The sequence below is a fragment of the Pogona vitticeps genome, chromosome 5 (assembly GCF_051106095.1).
Source record: "Pogona vitticeps strain Pit_001003342236 chromosome 5, PviZW2.1, whole genome shotgun sequence".
Classification (NCBI taxonomy): domain Eukaryota; kingdom Metazoa; phylum Chordata; class Lepidosauria; order Squamata; family Agamidae; genus Pogona; species Pogona vitticeps.
The window spans coordinates 932,775-953,978 of NC_135787.1; the positions used below are offsets into that span (position 1 = coordinate 932,775).

The following is a 21,204-nucleotide window of genomic DNA, read 5'->3' on the forward strand; positions in this document are numbered from 1 at the left end:
AGAAAAGACTCCCTGGAAAAGACCCTGATGTTGGGAAAGTGTGATGGCAAGAGGAGAAGGGGACGACCGAGGATGAGATGGCTGGACAGTGTCTGCGAAGCAACCAACATGAACCTGACACAACTCCGGGAGGCAGTAGAAGACAGGAGGGCCTGGCGTGCTCTGGTCCATGGGGTCACGAAGAGTCGGACACGACTAAACGACTAAACACACACACACACAACAAAAGGGAGGTCTTGGATTACCTAACATAAAACTATATTACATAGAGAATCAGCTTAGATATATCCCAGACATAATCAAGGACAATAAAAATTTAATGTGGACAGATATCGAGATGGAGGGTATACAAGAAAGTGTGGAGAGAATATTGTTTAAAGAAAAAATTGCAGAAAAGATTAAAAAGATCAAAAATCCTTTCCTTAAAAATATGTCGGAAAATTGGAAAGAATTCAGAGGGGTATTGAGTCCACCGATACCTCCTTTATCTCAGGTGGTGGAATTAAGGAATTTTCTGGGAAATTTAAAAAATTTAAAGAATGCATAAAAAGTAAAGAGATAAGTAGATTAAAAGACTGGATAGAGAAGATAAGAGGAAAAGGGGATATAAAAAAGGTACTAGGAGGAGAAGGGATTTCATGGTTAAATTTAATCCAGTTAGAAAGGTGGACAAGAGAATGGTATACTAAAGAAGGGAAAGGCAGAAAAATGACAAAATTTGAAGAGATTATAGAGAAAAGATTGAAATCAGAGGAAAAGACAGAAAGAAAAGGAACTGTAAGCCAAATATATAAATTATTAATTCAAGTTGAACAGGGTATTCTAGGATTAAAAATGCAATGGCAAAATGATTTGGATAAAGAAGCAATAGGAGAAGAATGGGATAAAATATGGGATCAGAGAATTATGAAGAACTTGTCAGTAAGGATAAAAGAAAATTGCTATAAAGTAATATGGAGGTGGTATTTAACGCCGGTCAAAATCAATATAATGGATAAAAGTGTGTCAACCTTATGTTGGAGATGTAAAAAAGAGAAGGGGACGTATTTACATATGTGGTGGTTATGTGAAAAAAGAAAGAAAGAATGGAATTTAATATTTAAAGAAGTATCTGAAATAATTGGATTGAATATTCAAGTGTCTCCTGTAATAGCCTTACTGAACCTGATTAAGGAAGATCAATTGGTGAAAGAAAATAAGGATTTAATAGTAATGATGATTACGGCAGCAAGGATAATTTTTGCAAGGAACTGGAGAAATGATAATCAATTTAACTTGGAGGAATGGTATAGAGAATTATGGGACATGGCAATTAATGATAAACTGACATGTGATATGAAAATAAGTAGGGGCCAAATGAAAAATAACGATTTAAAGAAAATATGGAATGTATTTTTGGAACGTGTATTTCGGAGAAGGAGGGGGTTTACACCGAGGGAGGAAACAATGAAATTTTGGAGTGAAAATGGATGGAACGAAGTGTATTGCTAGTCCTGAAGGTGATGGGTGCACATGGGTAATTGTATTTTATTGTTTTGTTTTGTATTTTATAGAGGTTTTTTTTGTGTAGTGGTAGGTTTATTTTGTATTAATAAAAAAAATTAAAAATTAAAAAAAAATAAGACCACCGAGACCCAAAGTAAGCCACGTCCAGAAGTCACCCTTTGTAGGCCGAAATGGCAGCGAAATGACAAGAGGCTTGTGGCACCTGAAACTAACGAGTTTCGTCAGCCTGAAGCGTTTCAGGGGGCCTGCAAAAGCCCATCTCATCCAGTGCTGGTGACACCAGAGCAAGACAGTGGCAGCGAAAACTTCTGCAAAATAAAACATGCCCCCTTTTAAGGACCCCTCCCCCCCCCGCCAAGATTCTTCGCTATTTTTGCCACAACAGATTAAACTTCCAAAATAAGAGCAGGCTTCTCCTGCTGAAGAAGCCTCTTGGGGACTTAACCCTTTGCTCCCGGCTTCTATGGGCTCAGAGGCACCCCCAGATTCCCCGCGGGCCCTTCGTTCAGTGGGTTCCCATAAGCAGATTCATCCCTGCCTCACAGCTAGCTCGAATAAAGCCACACATTTCAAACCCAGACAGTTTTTTTTATTACTGCTCATTTGCACACACTACAGCTGATTGCTATCTACGACACAGGGGATGGCACCCACAATCACACCAAGCGCAGAGACACAACAGAATAAATTAGAATGAAAAATGTGTTCTTTTTTGTTTTGTGGTGCTAAAAAAATAACAATAATAACAATAATAATACAGTAATAACAATCCCAACAAAGATAAGAGGAGTGTGTACAGCGTGGGTCTTGGTGGACACGTTTATTTGGCTGATTGCATGGCTGACCAGGCAGGCAGCTTTACCTGGGGCAGGAGGCCCCCCCCCACTTCCTTTCCTGCAGCCCACCGTCTTCTGCCTCCACTTTTCTTGGCCAAGTGCACCAGTGTTCCCACAGGATTCCCCCCCCCCCGGGCTGGAGAACCAGCAGGCCCACTGGGGAGAAGTCAAGTCCTCGGCGCTGCCTTCCCTGCCGGGTGCGTGGTGGAGACGGACCCACGGATGACTGTGGGCAGCTGCTCAGTCCTCCTTCGGTCTCCAGAGTTGGCTCTTCCCCCCTCCCCTTCCCGTGCGGTCCTTTCGGCGGCCTGTTGGCCATCGTGTTCTAGTCACTGGATGTCACGTCAATGTCCTCTCCATTGGACTGCTTGGTGGCGATCCGCCATCGGTTGATATGGTGCGACCCTTTCTTCTTCTGGTCTGACTCAGGACCTTCCTCCTCCAGCTTCTGCCTCTTATACTTGGTCCTCCTGTTCTGGAACCACACCTTCACCTGGAGGAGACCAAGAAGGAGGGAAAAGTCAAATGCACACAAGGAGCCTTCTCTGGGAGGAGGGCAGATGGGAGGAGGGCAAATTGGCAAGCAGTTTGCAAGGGCTCCTTTGCCTGTTTTAACTTCCCTCTCTTGAATTCTGACTGTCTGTGATCCTTAGTAGAAGAGACTGGATGGTCACCCCTTCGTGCATTCCTTCATTTAAATGTCTACTCTACTCCATAGGGTCAAAGAAAGCTAACAGTCACTTGAAAGCATACATCCAAAATGTGTAAATAAATCAGGCAAATGTAAAGTTCACATCTAAAATGAAAACTCTGCCCACACAGATTTTTGTGACAAGGAGCAGTGTGTGTGTGTGTGTGTGTGTGTGTGTGTGTGTGTGTGTGTGTGTGTGTGTGTGTACGTGTGTGTGTACGTGTGTGTGTACGTGTGTGTGTGCGTGCGCACACCCATGTGCATGTCTGTGTGTGTGTCTGTCTGTCTGTCAATGGGAGCTGTCTCCACTCAAAGGAAGAGCAGAAACAGGCGGCTGGCACTTTTAAAGGTGGCAGAGAGACTCTAAAATTGAATTCTGGGAGAAATCCACCCACACGGAGGATCACTCGGTTCAGGAGGAGAAGTCCCTGTGGGACACTCTGCAGAATGATGACAGAATAGATGCTGTCACATGAGGGGGAGAGCGGCCAATCAGAGAAACTAAACCACTTGAGGTGAACTGACAGGCAAAATATATCAGTATTTGTCTGCTGGGGAAAGAGGATATGAACCTATCAGAACTCTGGCATAGCAAGAGAAAACCTGTGTCACTTCGCTATCCTTGGTCCTGCTGGCGATGGCAGTGGCCTGTGCATGACAGAAGGTGGCACCCATTCCAGCCAGTGGAATCGGCTCTGGAGGTGTACACGGCCTTGACGACAGAGTCCCTCCCCAGAGGCAGACTCACCCAGCCAACAAAGGCCTCCAGAGAGTTTATGAAATAAAGGGAGGGCAAGGGGTGTCCTCTATCCCACCGTCTCCCAACCCAAGCATTGGTAAATGAGAAACTCCGGGACACCCCCCCCCCAAGCCTGAAACTGCAACGAATATGGGGACCTCTGCAGTTCAAATTTTGGGCATAAACACCTGGCCAAAGTTTGTAGGCACAGCAAATGTTTCCTTTGGCAACCGCTTCCATGGACCGGAGTCCACTTCTGCAGATGCCTGGATGAGCATAGCCTCAGCAGACAGACCTGTTCACACCTGCACGGAGGGAGGGGGGATGAGAAATTCAACAGCTGCCCAAGGGCGATCTTTTCAGGAGTCATGAAGGTTCATTCACAGTCCATGGGAGGTAAGAGGTCTGGGTGCCTCCGTGTGCACGCTCTGGGAAAGCCCCGCTGCTCATGTCAAGGGTCTGGGGAAGAAAGCAGATCCCGCCCCCCCCTTGGACTCTTGTGGGTCAACTCTAGGACTAGGATCCGGGAGGTCTAGTTCTGCCTGAGCCTTGGTGGTTGTTGTGGTCGGAGATCAAGAGGGGAGCCACAATGGAGAAAAAGCAGGGTGCAAACTTTGGTACATCATCAGAAAGCAAGATTCACTGGAAAAGACACTAATGTTAGGAAAAGTTGAAGGGGTCAGGAAAAGAGGAAGGCCCAGGACACTTCCTCACCTGTCCCAACATCCTCCTGCATTTCTCCTGCCATAGCACCACCTTGTTCTCCGTACATCAACCAGGAAAGGAGTCTTTCCCACCTTGTTTTCATGTTTCCAATCATGCGCCTTCATCCACGTAAGGGAGGAGCACAGTCAGCCACAAAGAAAGGGCATATGCCTTTCAGAAGAGAACCTGCAAATAAGTCCAGGTGGCTCAAGTAAGGAAGCCAGGTGAGGTGCTTTCGGAACTTAACCTAAACTGGAAATCCAATCAGAGGATCCATCAGAGCCAGGGTCTGAGCACCTTGTGCACTGGGGAACACACTGCTTGGTGCTGTCCATCAAGAAGGAGCTCTCCCACGGTGGTATAAGGTCAATCAATGAGTTGCTAGTTGAGCCTTTGAGAAGCTGCCTGCCTTGTCATGGGGCGGTGAGCAGAGTCTTGTAGTTGCTTCACCACTTTCCCAAACTGGAAGCCAGACTCGCCTGGGAGTCCTCATCTGGTGGTGGTGGTGGTGGGAAGCCTTGCCTCCCCAAAATGTACCTGCCTTAGCACTGTTCTCATCGGTAGTCTACCCTCAATCTCACAACAAAGCTTTTTGTTATGAAAGAGAGAGGAAAAGTTACAAAACTCATGACTTCCTGCGCGCATGAGAAGCCTTCTCTGGGAAGCCAAGAGAAAGCTGACAGGAGGGGGGAAATGTTTCTTTTGAAATGTGGCTCTGGAGGAGAGCTTTGCGGGTACACTGGACTTCCAGAAAGATCAACAAGCAGGTCCTAGACCAAATCAAGCCTGAATATCTCTGGAGACCAAAAAAAAAAAGATGAAACTGAGACTGGCCTACTTTGGTCCCATCGTGAGAAGACAGGATTCACTGGGAAAGACAATAAGGCTGCGTCAGTGTTTCGGAATAGCCAACTCTGCCCATCAGAGAACAGAACATTTTACGCATACTGTGTGAATGAAATTAGCCTCCAGATCAGGGAACCATCCCACTGGCCAAACGGAAACAACAGGAGACATTTTAAACTTTATCTGCAGAAAGAGCCAACCGTAATTTGTAGCCTCTCCAGTCCCCAGTGTTTCATTGGCATCTCACCAAAGGAGTGCTATGGAAATCTTTCCCTGGAGGGCTCATATTTTAGGTGATTGACAGGGATCCCAAACAACAACAGTTCCAACAGGTGAGCAGCTGAGAGAGAATCTCTCACCTCCAAAATCAAACCCAAACTGGGACCATCCTGAAGCTCATATACAGGCCAGTGTTTTCCAGTCCCAGCTATCTTATTAGACAGGTAGGCTGCCTCTGAGCTTGGAGGATTATTTCCGACACTTCATGGCATATCAGCTATAGGTGTGCTTCTTGACCCCGTCAGGTTCTTAACAGAAACCATTTATGTCTAGAGCTATCCAAACATTTAACAAAGCAAAAGCAAATTCTGCTGCTTCTGTACTGTCCCATAGTGTTTAAAGCACTCTCTAGGCAGTTTACAATTTAATTATGCAGGCTACATATGGCAAGCTTGGTACTCAGTTTACCGACCTTGGAAGGATGGAAGGCAGTGTCAACCTTGAGCCAGATACCTGAGCTTGTCAGGATTGAACTCAGGTCATGAGCAGAGAGTCTTGACTGCAGTACTGCAATTTTACCACTGCACCATCCTGCTCGATGTCTCACCTTTTGGTGAGTTGTCCTGACAGGTAAGACATGGAGGTCATGGGGAAAGGCACAGGATGTCAAAGGGGCTTTGTTTCGCCCCAATGCGTCCTCTTTGGCTCTGTCGGTTGTCCTTCCCGAGTACTCTCATACCCTGAGGATTGGCAGCCAACACGGTGAGGATTTGTGCCTTGTTCCCACATTGCCTGGTGCCTGCCCACTCTGACAGCCATTTGGCTCAATGCTGAGCTCCATGTGTCTGAGGAAAAGGATGGCAATCCACAAAAGATGAGTCTGAAATAAATCCATTTGTCTTAAAAGTGCTACAAGACCAAACTCTATATTTTAATGCAGCCATACCTAAGTTGTATAAAACGGCATAAGGATTCTCGCTCTTGCCAGCTGTCAAGTGGAGCGCCCTTCACTTTTGATTGAAAGCAAAGCAAAACACGTCCTTAATTGCTTCTATCTCACTTTCTTAAGAATATGTCCAGCTTCTGGAAGCTTCTGAGAATGTGAATATAATTTAAAATAGACCTCATAATTGAGATCAAATTAAGGATTAAAATCACAACAACCTGAAAGCATAAGGAAACTAACCAACTCCCAACATGGATTTTGCTCCATGGTTTCCTAAACAGGGTCTGATCCAGCCAAAAAGCATGCTGAGAAATGGCAAAACTCACCCAGGAAGCAACCTGGTGGCTTCTGGCCCCAGGAGAAGAAGCTCTCGGCCAGCGTTCCTCAGCCAGCTGGGTCACAAATCCCTTCCCCAGCCAATGAGTGGTCGATCCTTTGTAACTATAACTGTCCCTTCCAGGCATCAGTGCAAAGACTACACAGCCCTTATGGCTCCTTCCTTCCTTCCTTCCTTCCTTCCTTCCTTCCTTCCTTCCTTCCTTCCTTCCTTCCTTCCTTCCTTCCTTCCTTCCTTCCTTCCTTCCTTCCTTCCTTCCTTCCTTCCTTCCTTCCTTTTCCTCAGATTGCTCCAAATGTGATAAGGTCCTGGTCCAATCCACCATGCTTTCTAGCATCAACAGCATTTTAACCCTGGACTGCTGCGCACGTGTTGTGCTGGGCATTGTTAGGAAGCCTTTGGGCGCTGTCAGCTCCTCTAAAGTCGGGAGGAGGGCTGCAGTGGGGAAAGGGGTATCCGATATGTTGTAGTCTATGTTGTTGCAAGAAAAGCAGTTTGGGAAGGGAGATCTCTTTATCTCTATAAATATTGTTAAAATGGCTGACAATATTGTCCATTTTCGACTGAAGGTCAGACTGTGGATTTTGAATTTTCAACAGCTGAAAACAAACTTGCAGATAACCAACTCATGACCCAGAAGAGCCAGCCTTCCTCGGTTCAAACACAAGTGATTCCAAGGCGTAAACTAAAACAATCCGAGGTCTCCCTCTGTTTCACTCCAGCCCCAATTCTGCTTCGCTCATCCCTCCTAGGATGACGTTCTGGATCATGCCCAAGCAGCGGGGAGACTTTACTGGAGCCTGAGAATTCAGGAAGACAAAGGCCAGGCTCCATATTCATTACCATTAGAGAAAATAATGAGGTTAAATTGTAAATCATGGTTTACAATTTTTATGAAAATGTATTTTTCTGTGTCTTATCTTCCTAGTCCCCAAATTCCTTCTGCCGGAGAGGCAGCAGGTGGAAGGGGCAAGGAGCTGTGATTGTTAGGGATATGGACCCCATGGACTGTGCGGGCCGGAGCTGCGTTTGAGATTGACGGGCCCAACGTAAATGCGAGCAGTGTTCAGGTCAGATGCTCATTTCCAGTGATGTGTGCACAGAACTACAAATTATTATTTCATTTGGCACAAGTCCACTGTTTGTGACTGCACATAAAATAGGTTTTGATGAGGTGATTTAGGACTGATGAAAACAGAAGATATCTGGGTTGGAACAAAAACAGGAAGTACCTGGTTTGGTCTAGTCAATGTGGACATGCAAAATCAATCAATCTGCAGGAGGCAAATCATGATTTTGTGCTGTGATGGTCAAGGAGAAAACAATTTCATATGACTTGCTTGTTACTAAAATGTTTGCACCTGAGCCCAGAAGACCAATCCCACCTGTCCTCCTATAGAAATGCTTCATCATCATCATCATCATCATCATCATCATCATCATCATCATCATCATCATCATCATTATTATTATTATTATTATTATTATTATTATTATTATTATTATTATTATTATTATTATTATTATTATTGCTGCTGCTAAAAAAAGAAAATTACAAATAACAGAAATAAAAATAAAACACAAACTCAAAATACACAATAAACATTTCCCACCTGTGTCACCACCTTCACCCTTGGGACTAGGCAACCAGTAAAAACGATTTGTACCCCTTTTCACCCCGTACCTCTCCAAAAGTACATGGATTCATCCGCTGGCCTATAGCCTTTCCCCTTCGAAAAGACATACTTCAAGTATAAATTCCATACTTCTTTGAAATCATTTGACTTTATCATTCCTCTTCTCATTTTCATTTCACATGTTAACTAATCATTAATTTCCACATTTCTTTATACCAGTCTTCAAGATTGATTGTCACTTTTCCAATTCTTTGCAAATATTAATCTTGCTACTATAAACATTACAACGACTAACTCTTTCTGATCTCTTTTCAAATGATCATTCTCAGTTATGTTCAGGAGGGCATTCATTGGCAATATCTGAGTATAAAATCCAATGATTTTTCTAATTTCCATAATAAACCAGTACCCATTCTTCTTCTTGATCTTATCTTTGTTCGATAACCTCTTTTGGAATGAAAATGGATGGAAAGAAGTGTAATGCTAGTCCTGAGGGTGATGGGTGCATTGTTTTGTAATTTATAGTCTCGTAATTTATAGTTTTTTTTTTTTTAGTAGTAGGTATTTTGTATTTTTTGTATTTTTTTGTATTTTTTGTACTTTTTAATTAAAATAAAATTTTAAAAAAATCAAATTTCATCAATTTTCTAGTCTCTCCTTCTTTCTTATCCACTCTCTAGTCCATCTTTCATTTGGAGTACTATAGTTAACCAAAATATACCCTCTTCTCCCCCCAAAATTTCCTTTATTTTTATCTTTTGTCTTTTTCATTCAACTCTTTATTGTGTTTAAACCATTTCTCTATTAATACTTCTTAAAGTTTATTTTCATAGAAATGCTTCCTTTATTATTGCCTATATGATTATGTATACAGATGAGATACCCAAACTTCAACCATGTTCTGTATAAACTGCTGAGTCAGAACGACACATTTAAAGCTTCTGGTTGGACAAAGGCACCAAATCTCCTAATTTTGGAGACGAGCACAGCCCCTCCCGCATCGCAGTTCAGACTGTTTGTTTTTCAGACGCTTCCATCTGTCGTCACCTGGAAAGGGGAGGGTGCATGAGCACCAGCATGACCCAACCCAACCACTGGGCCAGATCCTTCTCCTTCCAAACTTGAAGCCACATTACTTTTAAGGAAATCTCTCCAAAATTCACACTGCAGAGGTTTCCCTCTTGCCAAGGCTTAATGGAAATCTTGTTGGAAGAATCGTCTGGAAACATCACCAATATCCCATAGAGGTATTTGGAAGTAGAACACTTTGTAATTGTCTTTTTCCTGGGCTGTTTCTTCGCCTTCCTGCACCCCCAAAGAAAGAAAAAGACACCCCCCCACTTCTTCTCTCAGTCAGGCCTCTCTTTCCCTTCAAGCTGCCAAGTTTTTTTTCTTTTCAGGGTGGGCTACGTCCCCCTCCCTGAGACCATGTGCTCCAGCCCAGCACATGGACAGCTATTTAGATGAGAATCGAGGCCTTCCTATCACAACGCATTTTCTAAATAAATCAGAGCAACTATTTTATCTCAAGCTCAGCCTCTGCCTGGTTTATCGCCTCCAAAGAATATAAGTGGGGGTGTTAAATGCTTACAGGGAGCCCGGCTGCAGCCAACCTCCTGCTCCAATAAAGGGATCCCCCGTGTGTTCTGTGTGGCCACGTTGGAACTGACTTCTAATGACCCTAATAGGACTTTCAAGGGAAGTGAGATATTTAAAGAGTGGCATTACCAGTTCTCTCTCAAGCCCACCCAGTGAGTTTCCATGGCTGGATGGGATCCAAACCCTGTTTTTCAGAGTCCTGGGCCCTACGCCAGATGGGGAGCCCTCAAACAGAGATATAAATAATAATTGTTGTTGTTGTTGTTTAGTCATTTAGTCGTGCCCGACTCTTCGTGACCCCATGGACCAGAGCACACCAGGCCCTCCACAAATAATTATTAATCTGCATTAAAGAAAAACAACGCTTCTGGCCCTCCCCGAGTGGTTTCCAAACCCCAGAGGCAAGGAAAGGGTGCCGACCTCGTTCTCCCTTCCCTCCCGGGAGGGTCAAGCCCCCCCCCCCCAAGAGCACTCACCTGGGTCTCTGAGAGGCTGAGGCTGCTGGCCAGCTGCTTGCGTTCAGCACCCACCACGTAGTGGTTCTTCTCAAAGGCGCGCTCAAGCCTCAGAAGCTGGGAGGGAGAGAAGGCGGTCCGGATCCGTTTGGGCTTCCTGGCAAAGGGGCCGTGGAGCAGAAGGCCGTCCTGGGACACTTCACTGCCTGGAAGGGAAGCGCCAGAGGTCAGAGGCTGCTGCCTGAAACCATCTCCCCAACCGCACCCTCCCAAGTGAGGGGGGGGGTTGCCTTGTGCTGTTAGAGGACTGAGGCACAGGGATGGGAGGAAAGACAGAAGGGAGGGAGGGAGGGAGGGCCTAAGGGTCGAAAGGCTGACCGTCTGTCCTTCCGTTTGTCCATCAGGAAGGTCCAGAGAACAGAGTCATGGAGTTGCAGCGGGGACTCGAGGCCCAACTCAAGAGGAGGAGCACAAGACACACCCACCATGGCCACCAATAGCTGTAGAGCAGGCTTTCTTTCTTTCTTTCTTTCTTTCTTTCTTTCTTTCTTTCTTTCTTTCTTTCTTTCTTTCTTTCTTTCTTTCTTTCTTTCTTTCTTTCTAAAATATTTTTTACCCCACCTTTCTCCTTGAAAGGACCCAAGGTAGCTGACATCATTAAAAAGATGTCAGCTTCCTTGGGTCCTAAAATAGTAAGTGTATAAGTATGAAAAAAGAATTAAATGTATCATATTAAAAATGGTAAATAAAATCAATACTAAAAACACATTTAAATGTGACAGAGCACAAAACCCCTCTCGGACTGCCAGTCACTCTGGGAAAACTTGCCTGAAGAGAAAGGTCTTTTGCCTGCTTGCAGAAGACCAGCCAAGAGGGGGCCAAGCCGGGCCTCCAGTGGAAGGGGGTTCCAGAGTCTAACAGAGCAGCCACAGAGAAGGCGGCCCTCTCCTGTGTCTCCTCCTAGCCCAGAAAGTGGGGGGCGGTGGCTGGGGGGCTGTCCTCCCTTGGAGGCATTTTCAGCCTGTTCAGTGCAGGAATGGGAGGCCTTGAGGGAGCCAAGCCAACGCTTTCTAGGCTGCCCTGGTAAGCATCTCCAGCACTGAATTCAACCACCTGAATTGGGCCCTACAGGCAAATGGCTACTCCAAAAATGAAATCACAAGAGCCATCAAACCAAGAAAACAACACGGAACTGAAGAAGAAAAAAAGCCACCCACAAACAAAGTATTTCTGCCATACATCAAAGGGGCCACGGACCGCATGGGGAAACTTCTGGGAAAACACAACTTACAAACAGTATTCAAGCCCACCACAAAAATACAACAAATGTTACAGTCAGCAAAGGACAGAAGGGACCCCCTCACCACTGCAGGAGTATACCGGATACCTTGCAGTTGTGGCCAGGTATACATTGGAACCACAAAACGAAGCATCCACACCAGAGTCAAAGAACATGAGAGACACTGCAGACTAAAACAACCAGAAAAATCTGCAGTAGCTGAACATGCCCTGAAACAAGCTGGACATGAAATTGTATTCCAAAATACTGAAATACTGGACAACACCAGCAATCATTACATCAGACTGCACAGGGAAGCCATTGAAACCCACAAGCACCAGCAGAACTTCAACAGAAAAGACGAAAGTGTGAAGCTCAACAAAAATTGTCTCCCAGCTCTAAAAAATACAGCGTGCAAAAGGTCAACGAACTCCACCCAACCACAAGGACAGGGGATCACTACACACAAAAGACCAGCTAATGACACCCATCAACCACAGGAACAGATAATCTCTTCTTCTTAGCACAACAATACACCCACAAAAATACACACTAATCACCCATCTATAGAAAAAGACAAAAGCCTATCTCACATCCATAAATACTGCACTCCCAAAGCCAAACTACACCAGAGCACAGAGTGCTGTCCTCTGAAGGTGCCGGCCAGAGAGACTGGCGAAATGTTAGGAAGAACAACCTTCAGAACACGGCCAAGAGGCCCGAAAGACCCACAACAACCATCTCCTGCTGACCCATTCGCGATCCGTTGGGCACTTTTCAAAAGGAAATACGTTGAGAGATGGGGGGGAAGGGAAAGGCTGCAGGGGTCCCCTCTTCTCTGGAGAAGAGGGTGGGGAGAGGGAGCAGGCGTCGGTCCCAGCAGCAATCCTGAGCAGAAGGGATGAGCTGGAGGGAGGCTGGCCTTCCTGATCCAGCCTCTGCCAGGAGGCCTGAGCCCTGGCAGAGAGGATGAAGCAGTGGCTCACCCTTCGGGTGTCAGAACAGCCCGGCCCCAGGGGGTGGGGGTGGGGCGGGGCGGGGGGGAGAGAGGCACACGTAACCCCCTTTCCCGCCTGACTGACAAGGAGCGACGGCACTCATGACAGCTTACTTGCCTTTGCAGGAGAGAAGAGGAGCAGGCAAAAAATTGCACCCAAAGGAGAAAAAAAGTTAAAAAAAAAAAAAAACCTCTGGAGAGGGAAGGGAGTGAGATTGGCAGCCCTGCTGACGCTCCCGTTGAAGAGCAGAAAAAAGCTGCTCCACGCCTTCCTTCGTCGGCGGAACGGAGGAAGGAAGGCGGCCCCGCGGAGCCCGGGGCGGCTTTCGAAACGGGCTGCGATCTGCTCTCGCCGGCTCCTCTGATGCCATCGTGCTCACGGGTGGGTCTCCCTACGACAGACAGTGCGCGGGGGTGGGGGCCTCCAGCGGGCTGGTTTTCTTCCTCCGGAGCCTTAATCACAGCTCGCTCGCTTGCGCTCAACTGCAAAAACCAGAAGCGAAACCGAAACCGAAAGCAAATACAACAAAACCGAACTCTACAAACAAGGAGAGGTCTACCTTTCAGGATACTGTGAAACTGAGAGCGCACAATAAACATTGTGAAGCCAAAAAAAAAAAAGAACTTGTGGGGGAAAAAAAACAATACCGCAATGGTCATTGAAATGCTTATAATTTTTGGCAAGCAGATTTTAATTTTGAGAACAAGGATAAATAGACGGTCCTGCAAGGGGAGTGACTGCGTGGCGGGCGGGCTGGATGTGCCGCAGCCCCCCTCTCCTGCCTGTCCTCTCCCCCCCCCAAAAAAAAACAGGACACAAAGGAGACAACTGCAGACCACTATACTAGAAACCCCCCCCCCTCCGCTTTCCTGGCAGAAATAAAATAGCAGACGCGCAGGGAAAGAAAAAGGCCGCTTGCTGGCAAGGTCTGAGACCCTCGGGTTTCCCGGCTCAGCCAAACAGCCCAGGACTGAACGGGCCCTCGGGGGGGGGGGGGGGCGCGCGGAAGGAGCGGGGACTTGCCGGCTAGGGGGGCGTTGGTGAGGCGCCGGGGGTCGGGCGGGCTTCTGGCCAGCAACCGAAGCGTCTCCGTCCAGCGGGACACGCCTCCCGTCTGCCCGACCAGCGGCTCTCCGTGGGCCCCAAAGCCGGCGCTTAGAGCTCGCCCGCAGAAGGGAGGCCCGGCGTCCCTTCCTCGCCGCCCTTTGGAGGCGCGACCGACGGCGCCGCTCATCTTCCGACGGACCGGCCTTGGGGTAGGCGGGCGCGTGCCCGTCGCCCCCCACCCCGTGGGTGTTCCCCCCTGCCGCCGCCCCCCCCCCATTCCACGGGCAGCTCAGACAAAGACCGGCGGTATAAAAGGCCAGGCCCGTCAAAGGCGCATCCGGGGGCGCGGGCGCAACCCTCGTTTCATCTCAAGGGCTGCCCCTAAAAAGATTTAAATGCTCTGAGTAAGAAGAACGGGCAGGAATCCACTCGGCTGAAATATTTTGGGGACTAAAAGAAGTAGGATTGCCCTTGTTTGGCTCGCGGTCCGGAAGGCAGCTCTGGCCAGAAAGGCAAGCGGGTAGTTTCCGGTGACCCAGGAGCCCCCCCCAGTCCAACCCCCCCAAATCTCCTGACAAGCGGCATTCGGAGAACGAAACCCTCCCCCGTTAACCTCCCACCGATCACCAGAAGAGCTGCCTGCGTCCGCCCCGGCCCTTCTCCGCCGCCGCCGCCTGGTGCCCGACGCCGAGGCCGGGCCGGGCTCTGCCCTTGGGGAAGGCGACAGTTTGCCGGGCTGTCCAGGCCGGGCATCGCCTTCGCAGCCCCGCCAGAACCCCCGACGCGGAGCCGGCTTCCCGGGGAAGCCCGCCGGGTGATGGAGCTGTCCGCCGCGTCCGCAACGGATTAAGGCTTGTCGTTTTTCTAAATAACTTGGCACTTTTATTGAGGAAAGGGGCGGTTAAAAGGGCTCATAGTTCCAGCCGCAGAGCATCCGTCCACCCGCATCCCGAGGCAAGTCGGGCACACTTTGGTTCCAGGCGAAGATTTCCCGCCAGGCTTTTCACGGGGAACCAACGACCGGGAAGCAGATAAGTGTGTCCCTGGCCAAAAATAGGAAGGGCCCTGGACTTCATTCATCAAACTTTCGAATATTATTTCAAAGGATTACGCAAATATCCAGAGAGAGAGAAAGCAGACATTGCCAATATTTACAGCTGCTCATTTCCTGTGGAAACAGGGAACAGCATCTCGAGTGATTCATTTTAAAAAACGCGTTTGGAGAGAAGGTGCTTGAGGCGTCTTCGGGAATATACCTAGCGGGATGCTCAGTTCTTCCTGCTAGAGGTGCCTTTGCTTTGGAAGAGACGTGAAACACATGAAGTGAAATGAACGGTTAGGAATTAAAAATCATTCTGAACTGGCGTTTCTGGACCAGGCGGGTGGTGAGGGTGAGGGGGGGAGGAACGGTGTCTGTGCTGGCCCTGCTCAATGTGGTGGGGCCTGGGGGGGCGGCGGGGTGTGTGCCTCGTTCCATCCATCCATCCATCCATCCATCCATCCATCCATCCATCCATCCATCCATCCATCCATCCATCCATCCATCCATCCATCCATCCATCCATCCATGTATTTAGTTGTCCCATCCCCAGAATTTAAGATACCGCCCCACCTACAGAGCAGACGCTAAGGATAACACGGTAGCGACCACCGTTGGGAGAACCCCGTTGTTCGCGTCCCTGTAAGCGTATCTCTTAGTATCACTTTTCCTTATTTCTAGACCAAATCTGGCACTTCTGAATTGCTGCAGGAAAAAACTTGCTCAGGGTAAATCTCGCTCATCTCTCTCCAGACCCGCATCCCCCCCGTGATGCGTGCTGTTACTTGATCCTCTTTCCGCCAGGTAAAGGAGTTTCACAAGTGCCCAAAATTTCTCTGTTTCTTAAGCAATAAAATCCGTCGATCACGCATTGGGTAACTTGCAGAATAACTCGCAAAAAAGAACAAGACATTTGTAAAAATCGAACCGATGATCATATCCAATATTTAACATAGTACCAAGCACAAATTTAAAACGCATGCTGCAAGTTTAACACAATTAACCAGTAGTCAAATAAATACTGTAGTGTCTTGAAATAATAATAAATAATAACCAGACACCGCCGGATCAGTTCGGATTTATGGCGGCTCTTTCCCGGAGTTTTCAGGTGCACGATATTCGGCAGTGGTTTCCCCTCCCTTCTTTTGGGGGTGCCCTGGGACTACTGTGCAACTCGCCCAAGGCCACCTAGGATGGAAATGCGTAGCTGTGGAATCGAACTCCGAACCCCTGGCTCGGCAGCCAGCGACCCAAACCGCCGAGCTATCCAACCGGCTCTTGAACTATTTCAAATGGCTTCCGATAAGGGGGTGCGGGTGCGCGGAAGGGACGGAAGAGACCATTTGAAAGACCCCTCCCCTCCATGAGTAGATACTGACAGGCAGGTAAGGGCCGACGCTTCCAGGGATAACAGCATCTTCTGCGGGACGGTTCCTTTGCTATGGCTCCGGCTTCCGTCTCCTAAAGGAAGCTAGAAAATGGTGGCGGGGAGTGGAAGGGAGAGGGGGTGGGGGGAGTCGCCAAAGGGCATCTTTTGCAAATCAGCCAGCGATCTGCCGGGACAGCCTCACCTACCAGGGGCTGCGATGTCTGGGAGAGAAAACCTCCTTCTCGCCCCGGTCACAGGACCTCGAAGTAGGGTCCCGACAGGCCGGCGGCGGCGGCGGCGGCTTCTTCCGGCTGGAGCGCCAGATCCTGAACTTTGGGCAACTCAGACTCTGGCCGGCCCTTGGGAGAGGACGCGGTTACGGGTCTACTCTGAAAGCAGGACTCTGAAAGGAGGGCAAGGTCAGCTTTGAAGGGATCCTGTCCACCTCCCTCGACCATAGGGCCAGGCTGTTGTCGGCGGGCAGAAGAGAGTCTGGATCCGACCTCCAGCTCTGAGCAAAGCGAAGGCGGGAGAGAGAAGGAAACCGGAGGGACGGCCAGGGCACCGAAGCGACTTGGCATAAATCAGTTCTCTGAAAGGGTAAAGACCATCATCCTCAGGGCAATTTAGCGCTAACGGCGGCGAAGCACTTTGGTGACACGACTCCCGCGTCTTGTTGCGAACGTTTTCAGTCCCATCGTTGGTCGTGGAGCGGCGTTGCTAATCCTGTATTTAAAAATGCATTCAATTTTGACCCCAGTTTTGAAATCCGGCTTTGCTTTTGCCCAACAAAGCCAGTCCTGAGTTAGGGCCACATTCATTTGCCAAGGAAATCAACCCCGAGTGCTCCCTGGAAGGACAGATCCTGAAGCTGAGGCTCCAGTACTTTGGCCATCTCATGAGAAGAGAAAACTCCCTGGAAAAGCCCCCGATGTTGGGAAAGTGTGACGGCAAGAGGAGAAGGGGATGACAAAGGACGAGAGGGTTGGACAGTGTCATCGAAGCTATCAACATGAATTTGGTACCAAACTCTGGGGGGCAGTGGAAGACAGGAGGGCCTGGCATGTGCTCTGGTCCGTGGGGTCAAGAAGAGAGTCGGACACGACTAAACGGCTAATCAACAAGAGCGAAGAGCAAGCCTGGGTTCCGTTCTGGACAAGAGGACGAGGGCGACGGCGGAGAGCATCTCTCTCCGCGCTGCCCCCGCCGCTCCCCGCAGAGGCCTAATAAACGGAAGGACGGGTCCCGATTCCCTCCCCCTCGCCGCTCCCGGGAAGGGCCGCCAAGAAGCCCTGGCTGAGGTGAAGAGCCCCCCCCGCGCCCGCCCAAGGGCGCAGAGCCTGGGCGAGGTTCTGGGGCGCGGCGGCCTCCCGGGAGCCAAGGAGGATGAGCGGGGAGGCGGCGGCGAACTTCCCGGGGCCCTTCCCGAGGTCGCCCTGTTTGCCCCTCCCGCCTTAGGGTCAGGGGCGTCTCCCAACCGAGAGCCCTAGCACAGGAAGGCCGGTGAATTCCGCGTGGGTGTCACCTTCATCTTCTTGGTTCCCCGGAAAACGGTTCAGAACGGAATTTGGATGGACTTTGCGGGGAGGGGTCGGGGTGCCCTCGCTGCGGCGCAGTCATCCGCAGGACCTTCCTCCTGGAGGGCTGTGGCTTAAGATCCTCCAGCCCAGGGTTAGGAGGGGTCTCGTTTAACCCAAATAGGGACTGGATTTCGCCTCTGGTTGCATTTCGGCCCTAGCAATCCCTTCATCCTTCCTTGGCCGAAGGTCCTGCTGCGCGTCTTCCACGAGGCTTCCGAAGGGTCTCATTTCACCCGTTTCTCTTCGGCTTTATTTAGAACAAGGGGACGATCCCCGTAGTTCGGGTCTCTCCCCCCCCCGTTGATTTCCTTGAAAAACTTAACTCTCTCCTTCTGAAAACAAATGGATTTAAAAGCGCATATATTTTGACGGATCTCGCCCAATCCCCCTTTTAGAATTTAGAGCCTGGGTTTCAGAGGGGAGGGTCCTTTTGTTTCTGAAGACTGGTGAGATTTAGGACCAGGGATGGCAAATCAACATTTTGTGGAAAGGAAAGGTGCGGAGAGGGAAAAGGTTGAAAAAACAGCGAGAAGTGAATTTCACTCAAAGCGCCTGCTTAGACGTTGGGTACCCAGCCGTTCCCGTTCCCAAACGCCGGAATGATTGCTCATATTCGTGGTCGGTTATTTCACCCGATCCATCACTGGCCGGGGCTCGCGGTGAATACTTAAATTTCTAGGAGGAGGGAGACTTCTTGAAATATGAACCCAACTATTCCTTTATGATGTTTCAAACAAAACAAATCAGTCCAGTTATAGTAACGCTTAAACCACCCGCCTCGTATCGGCCACCCCTGGATTTCCAATATTTTTTGCACAAGGAAGCCCGGTGCAGACAAAGTGGTCTCTCTTCACCCTTGGGGGTGAAGGATTAGCCCGCATCCGGTTAATCCGGAGTGTGCGCGCTAAACGCGGCGGCAGCCTTCCTGCCTTACTGCCCAGGGATGCAAAGACGCGAAAAGGATGTGGCGTTTTGGCGTTTCCTCCCAGGCAATATTTTAAGATAGAGAGATAGGAGAAATACGCATGTGAATGTGAACAGAAAAAGAAAAAGAAAATAGAAAAATGTAACTGCTCCTGTAAAAGTCTGAAATATAGGGAATTCACAAAATCAAAGAAGAACGTCAGCTTATTTTTCATCTATACTACTCGATCTTTCCTAAATACATGTGGTTCCAACCCACTGACTTTCCACTTAAAGAGCTTAGAAGGCGACCCCGCACCGTGTCCACATCCCTGGCCTTCCTGTGACAGAAATCACGCTCAGCGAAACACACAGAGAGGGATGCTGGGCGCTGTCAGGGCGGGTGGGCGGCGGGGCTTGGTTGGGGGTGCCCGGAGAGAGAGGCCGCCTCCGCCTGCGAACACTCGAATAGGCGGCCAAGACGGTCCGACAGGAGCTGCGCCGGCCGCGAGGAGGGGGGGGGGCGTCCCGCGGAGACGCGCACAAAGAGCTACCGCTCCAGCTTCCCGGCGCGTGGTTCGGGCAGGCGGGAAGGAAGGGGGCGGCACTTCCCCTCGAACGACACCAGACAGCGTGCCCCCCCCCAAAGGGAGCCTCTGCTCCCTCTTCATGGCCCTCGGTCGGGCTGGGGAACCACCCCCGCGGAGGTGTCCAGCGGATGGAGTGGGGGGGCGAGGGCGAGTCGGTTCCGAAACCGGCGCCGCGCCTCTTTTTCCCCCGGCACGGAAAGGCCAGCTTCTCCGGGCAGCCGAAGTGCCGCCGAGCGCGGGCTGGGAGCTCTTTTCTGGGCGGGGGCCGACGTAGGTTTTGGAAGGCCGCTTCGGGGAGCCCTGGGGTGGAAGGCAGGGGCAGCCCGGGCCAGGGAGAGACCAGGCCAGGACGCCGCCGCCGAGCCGGTTGGGGAGCTCCCGGCCTGGCCAGGCGTCTTGGGGCAGGGCAGGTCCTCGGGAGGTGGGCGCCAGGACAGAGCTCCGGGGCCCGGCGTCTGATGCACACACTCGGGCACCCGGTTTCCCCACCCCGCCCCCAAAGGCGGCGAGGCGCTGCTTTCCAGGCAAGGGAGAGGAAGGCCGGAGGGCAGCAGCTTCTCCCACCCGCGACAGCCCTCTCGCCCTTGGAATTCGACCGGCGCGCGCGCACATACGCAGCCAGAGGCACACGGTTCTAAGTAAGGGCCTCCTGGTGAACCGGTGGCCAGCCTTGTCCCCCTTCCCACGGGCGCCCGGGGTGGGCGTGGGTGTCGCTCTGGCAGGGACTCTTTCCCCTTGGCCGGGGCCTCATCTCTTGCCACGGTGGGCGTGGGGGCGGGGGGTCGGCAGACCAACTTGAGGCGCCGGCCAACCCTCTCGTTCCAAAGTCGGGGGGGGGCGGGGAAGGCCTGAGGAGCCTCTCCCGCCAGGCAGGAGTCCGCACGCGCTCCCGCCCAGGTCCGGGAAAGGCCGGCCGGCCGGCCCTGGCCCGCCACCCGCTCCTCGCCCTCCGCGCCCAGACGCCGCCCTCCGCCCCGTCCTCCTTGCCGGGCCGCGCACGCTTACCTTGGAAGCGGTGCCCGAAGAAGCGGTTCCGGAGTACCCAGGGGTAGAAGTGGAGCGGGTCGCGGGGCTGCGGGCTGAAGAAGGGGTGCGGCGAGGGCGGGAGGTGCGAGGCGCCCAGCTGCGGCGGGTGGACGGCCAGGGCCGGCGGGGGCGGGTGGCTCACCGCCTCCGGGAAGAGTAGTTCCGGACTGCCGTAGAGGGAGCGCCCGGCCGCCGCCGCCGGCGAGCCCGGGAACCCCCCTTGGGCCGCAAAGGCCTCGACGGCGGCGGCGGCGGCGCTGGCCGAGTACCCCAAGGCGGCGGCTGCGGCGGCGCCCGGGCGGAGGGGCTCCTCGGCCAGCGGGTGGTGCGGGTCTTTGCCCACCAGGGACTCGATGGTGAAGCAGCGCTTGGCAGCCGCCGCCGCCGCCGCCGCTGCCGCCGCCGGCTGGAACATGGCGCGCGAGGACGGGGCGAGAGGGAGCGCGCGCGTGCGAGGGGGGCTCCGGGCGTGGGCACACGCGGGAGCCACGACGGAGGCGCCCGGCGCACGGACGGAGCCGCGGACGGCACCGGAGCCTTCTCCTGCTCTGGACGGCGGCCCAGCTGTCAGCCAGACTTGCCGGCCAGGCAGGTCCCGTTCCGGCGTGCAGAAGCCAGACGGCTCTGGGGAGGCGGCACTGGCACAGGCGCCCGTTCACACGCTCGCTCACCCCCGCTCCCGCTCCCGCTCCCGCCGCCGCCGCCGCCGCCTTCTCCTCCCACCACCCCATCCACCCGGTGCGCAGTGGGCGCGCTCTCCAGCTAGCCGTCCAGATAAGCCGAGTACCTGCCGGGCCGCCCCCTCTGATTGGCCAGGCTCACCTGCCCCGGGGTTGGGGAGGGCACGTGGGAAGGGG

General features: G+C 51.2%; 1 protein-coding gene across 1 annotated transcript; it reads right to left on the reverse strand.

Moving 5' to 3' along the window:
- Window positions 1-2,073: 2,073 nt before the first annotated feature.
- On the reverse strand, window positions 2,074-21,009 carry EMX1 (empty spiracles homeobox 1). Its single transcript, XM_073002200.2, has 3 exons — window positions 20,327-21,009; window positions 10,538-10,722; window positions 2,074-2,835 (listed from the first exon to the last, which is right to left on the reverse strand). Exons 1-3 carry the CDS (start codon window positions 20,760-20,762, stop codon window positions 2,668-2,670), a joined length of 789 nt encoding a protein of 262 aa, XP_072858301.1. The 5' UTR covers window positions 20,763-21,009; the 3' UTR covers window positions 2,074-2,667.
- Between the last annotated feature and the right edge of the window lie 195 nt (window positions 21,010-21,204).

Coding starts and splice junctions, on each gene's coding strand:
- EMX1 (XM_073002200.2), bottom strand. CDS start 20,762: ATGTTCCAGCCGGCGGCGGCAGCGGCGGCGGCGGCGGCGGCTGCCAAG. Junction 10,723..20,326: donor CTTCGGGCACCGCTTCCAAG/GTAAGCGTGCGC, acceptor CTTCCCTTCCAG/GCAGTGAAGTGTCCCAGGAC. Junction 2,836..10,537: donor TCAGCCTCTCAGAGACCCAG/GTGAGTGCTCTT, acceptor GGTCTCCTCCAG/GTGAAGGTGTGGTTCCAGAA.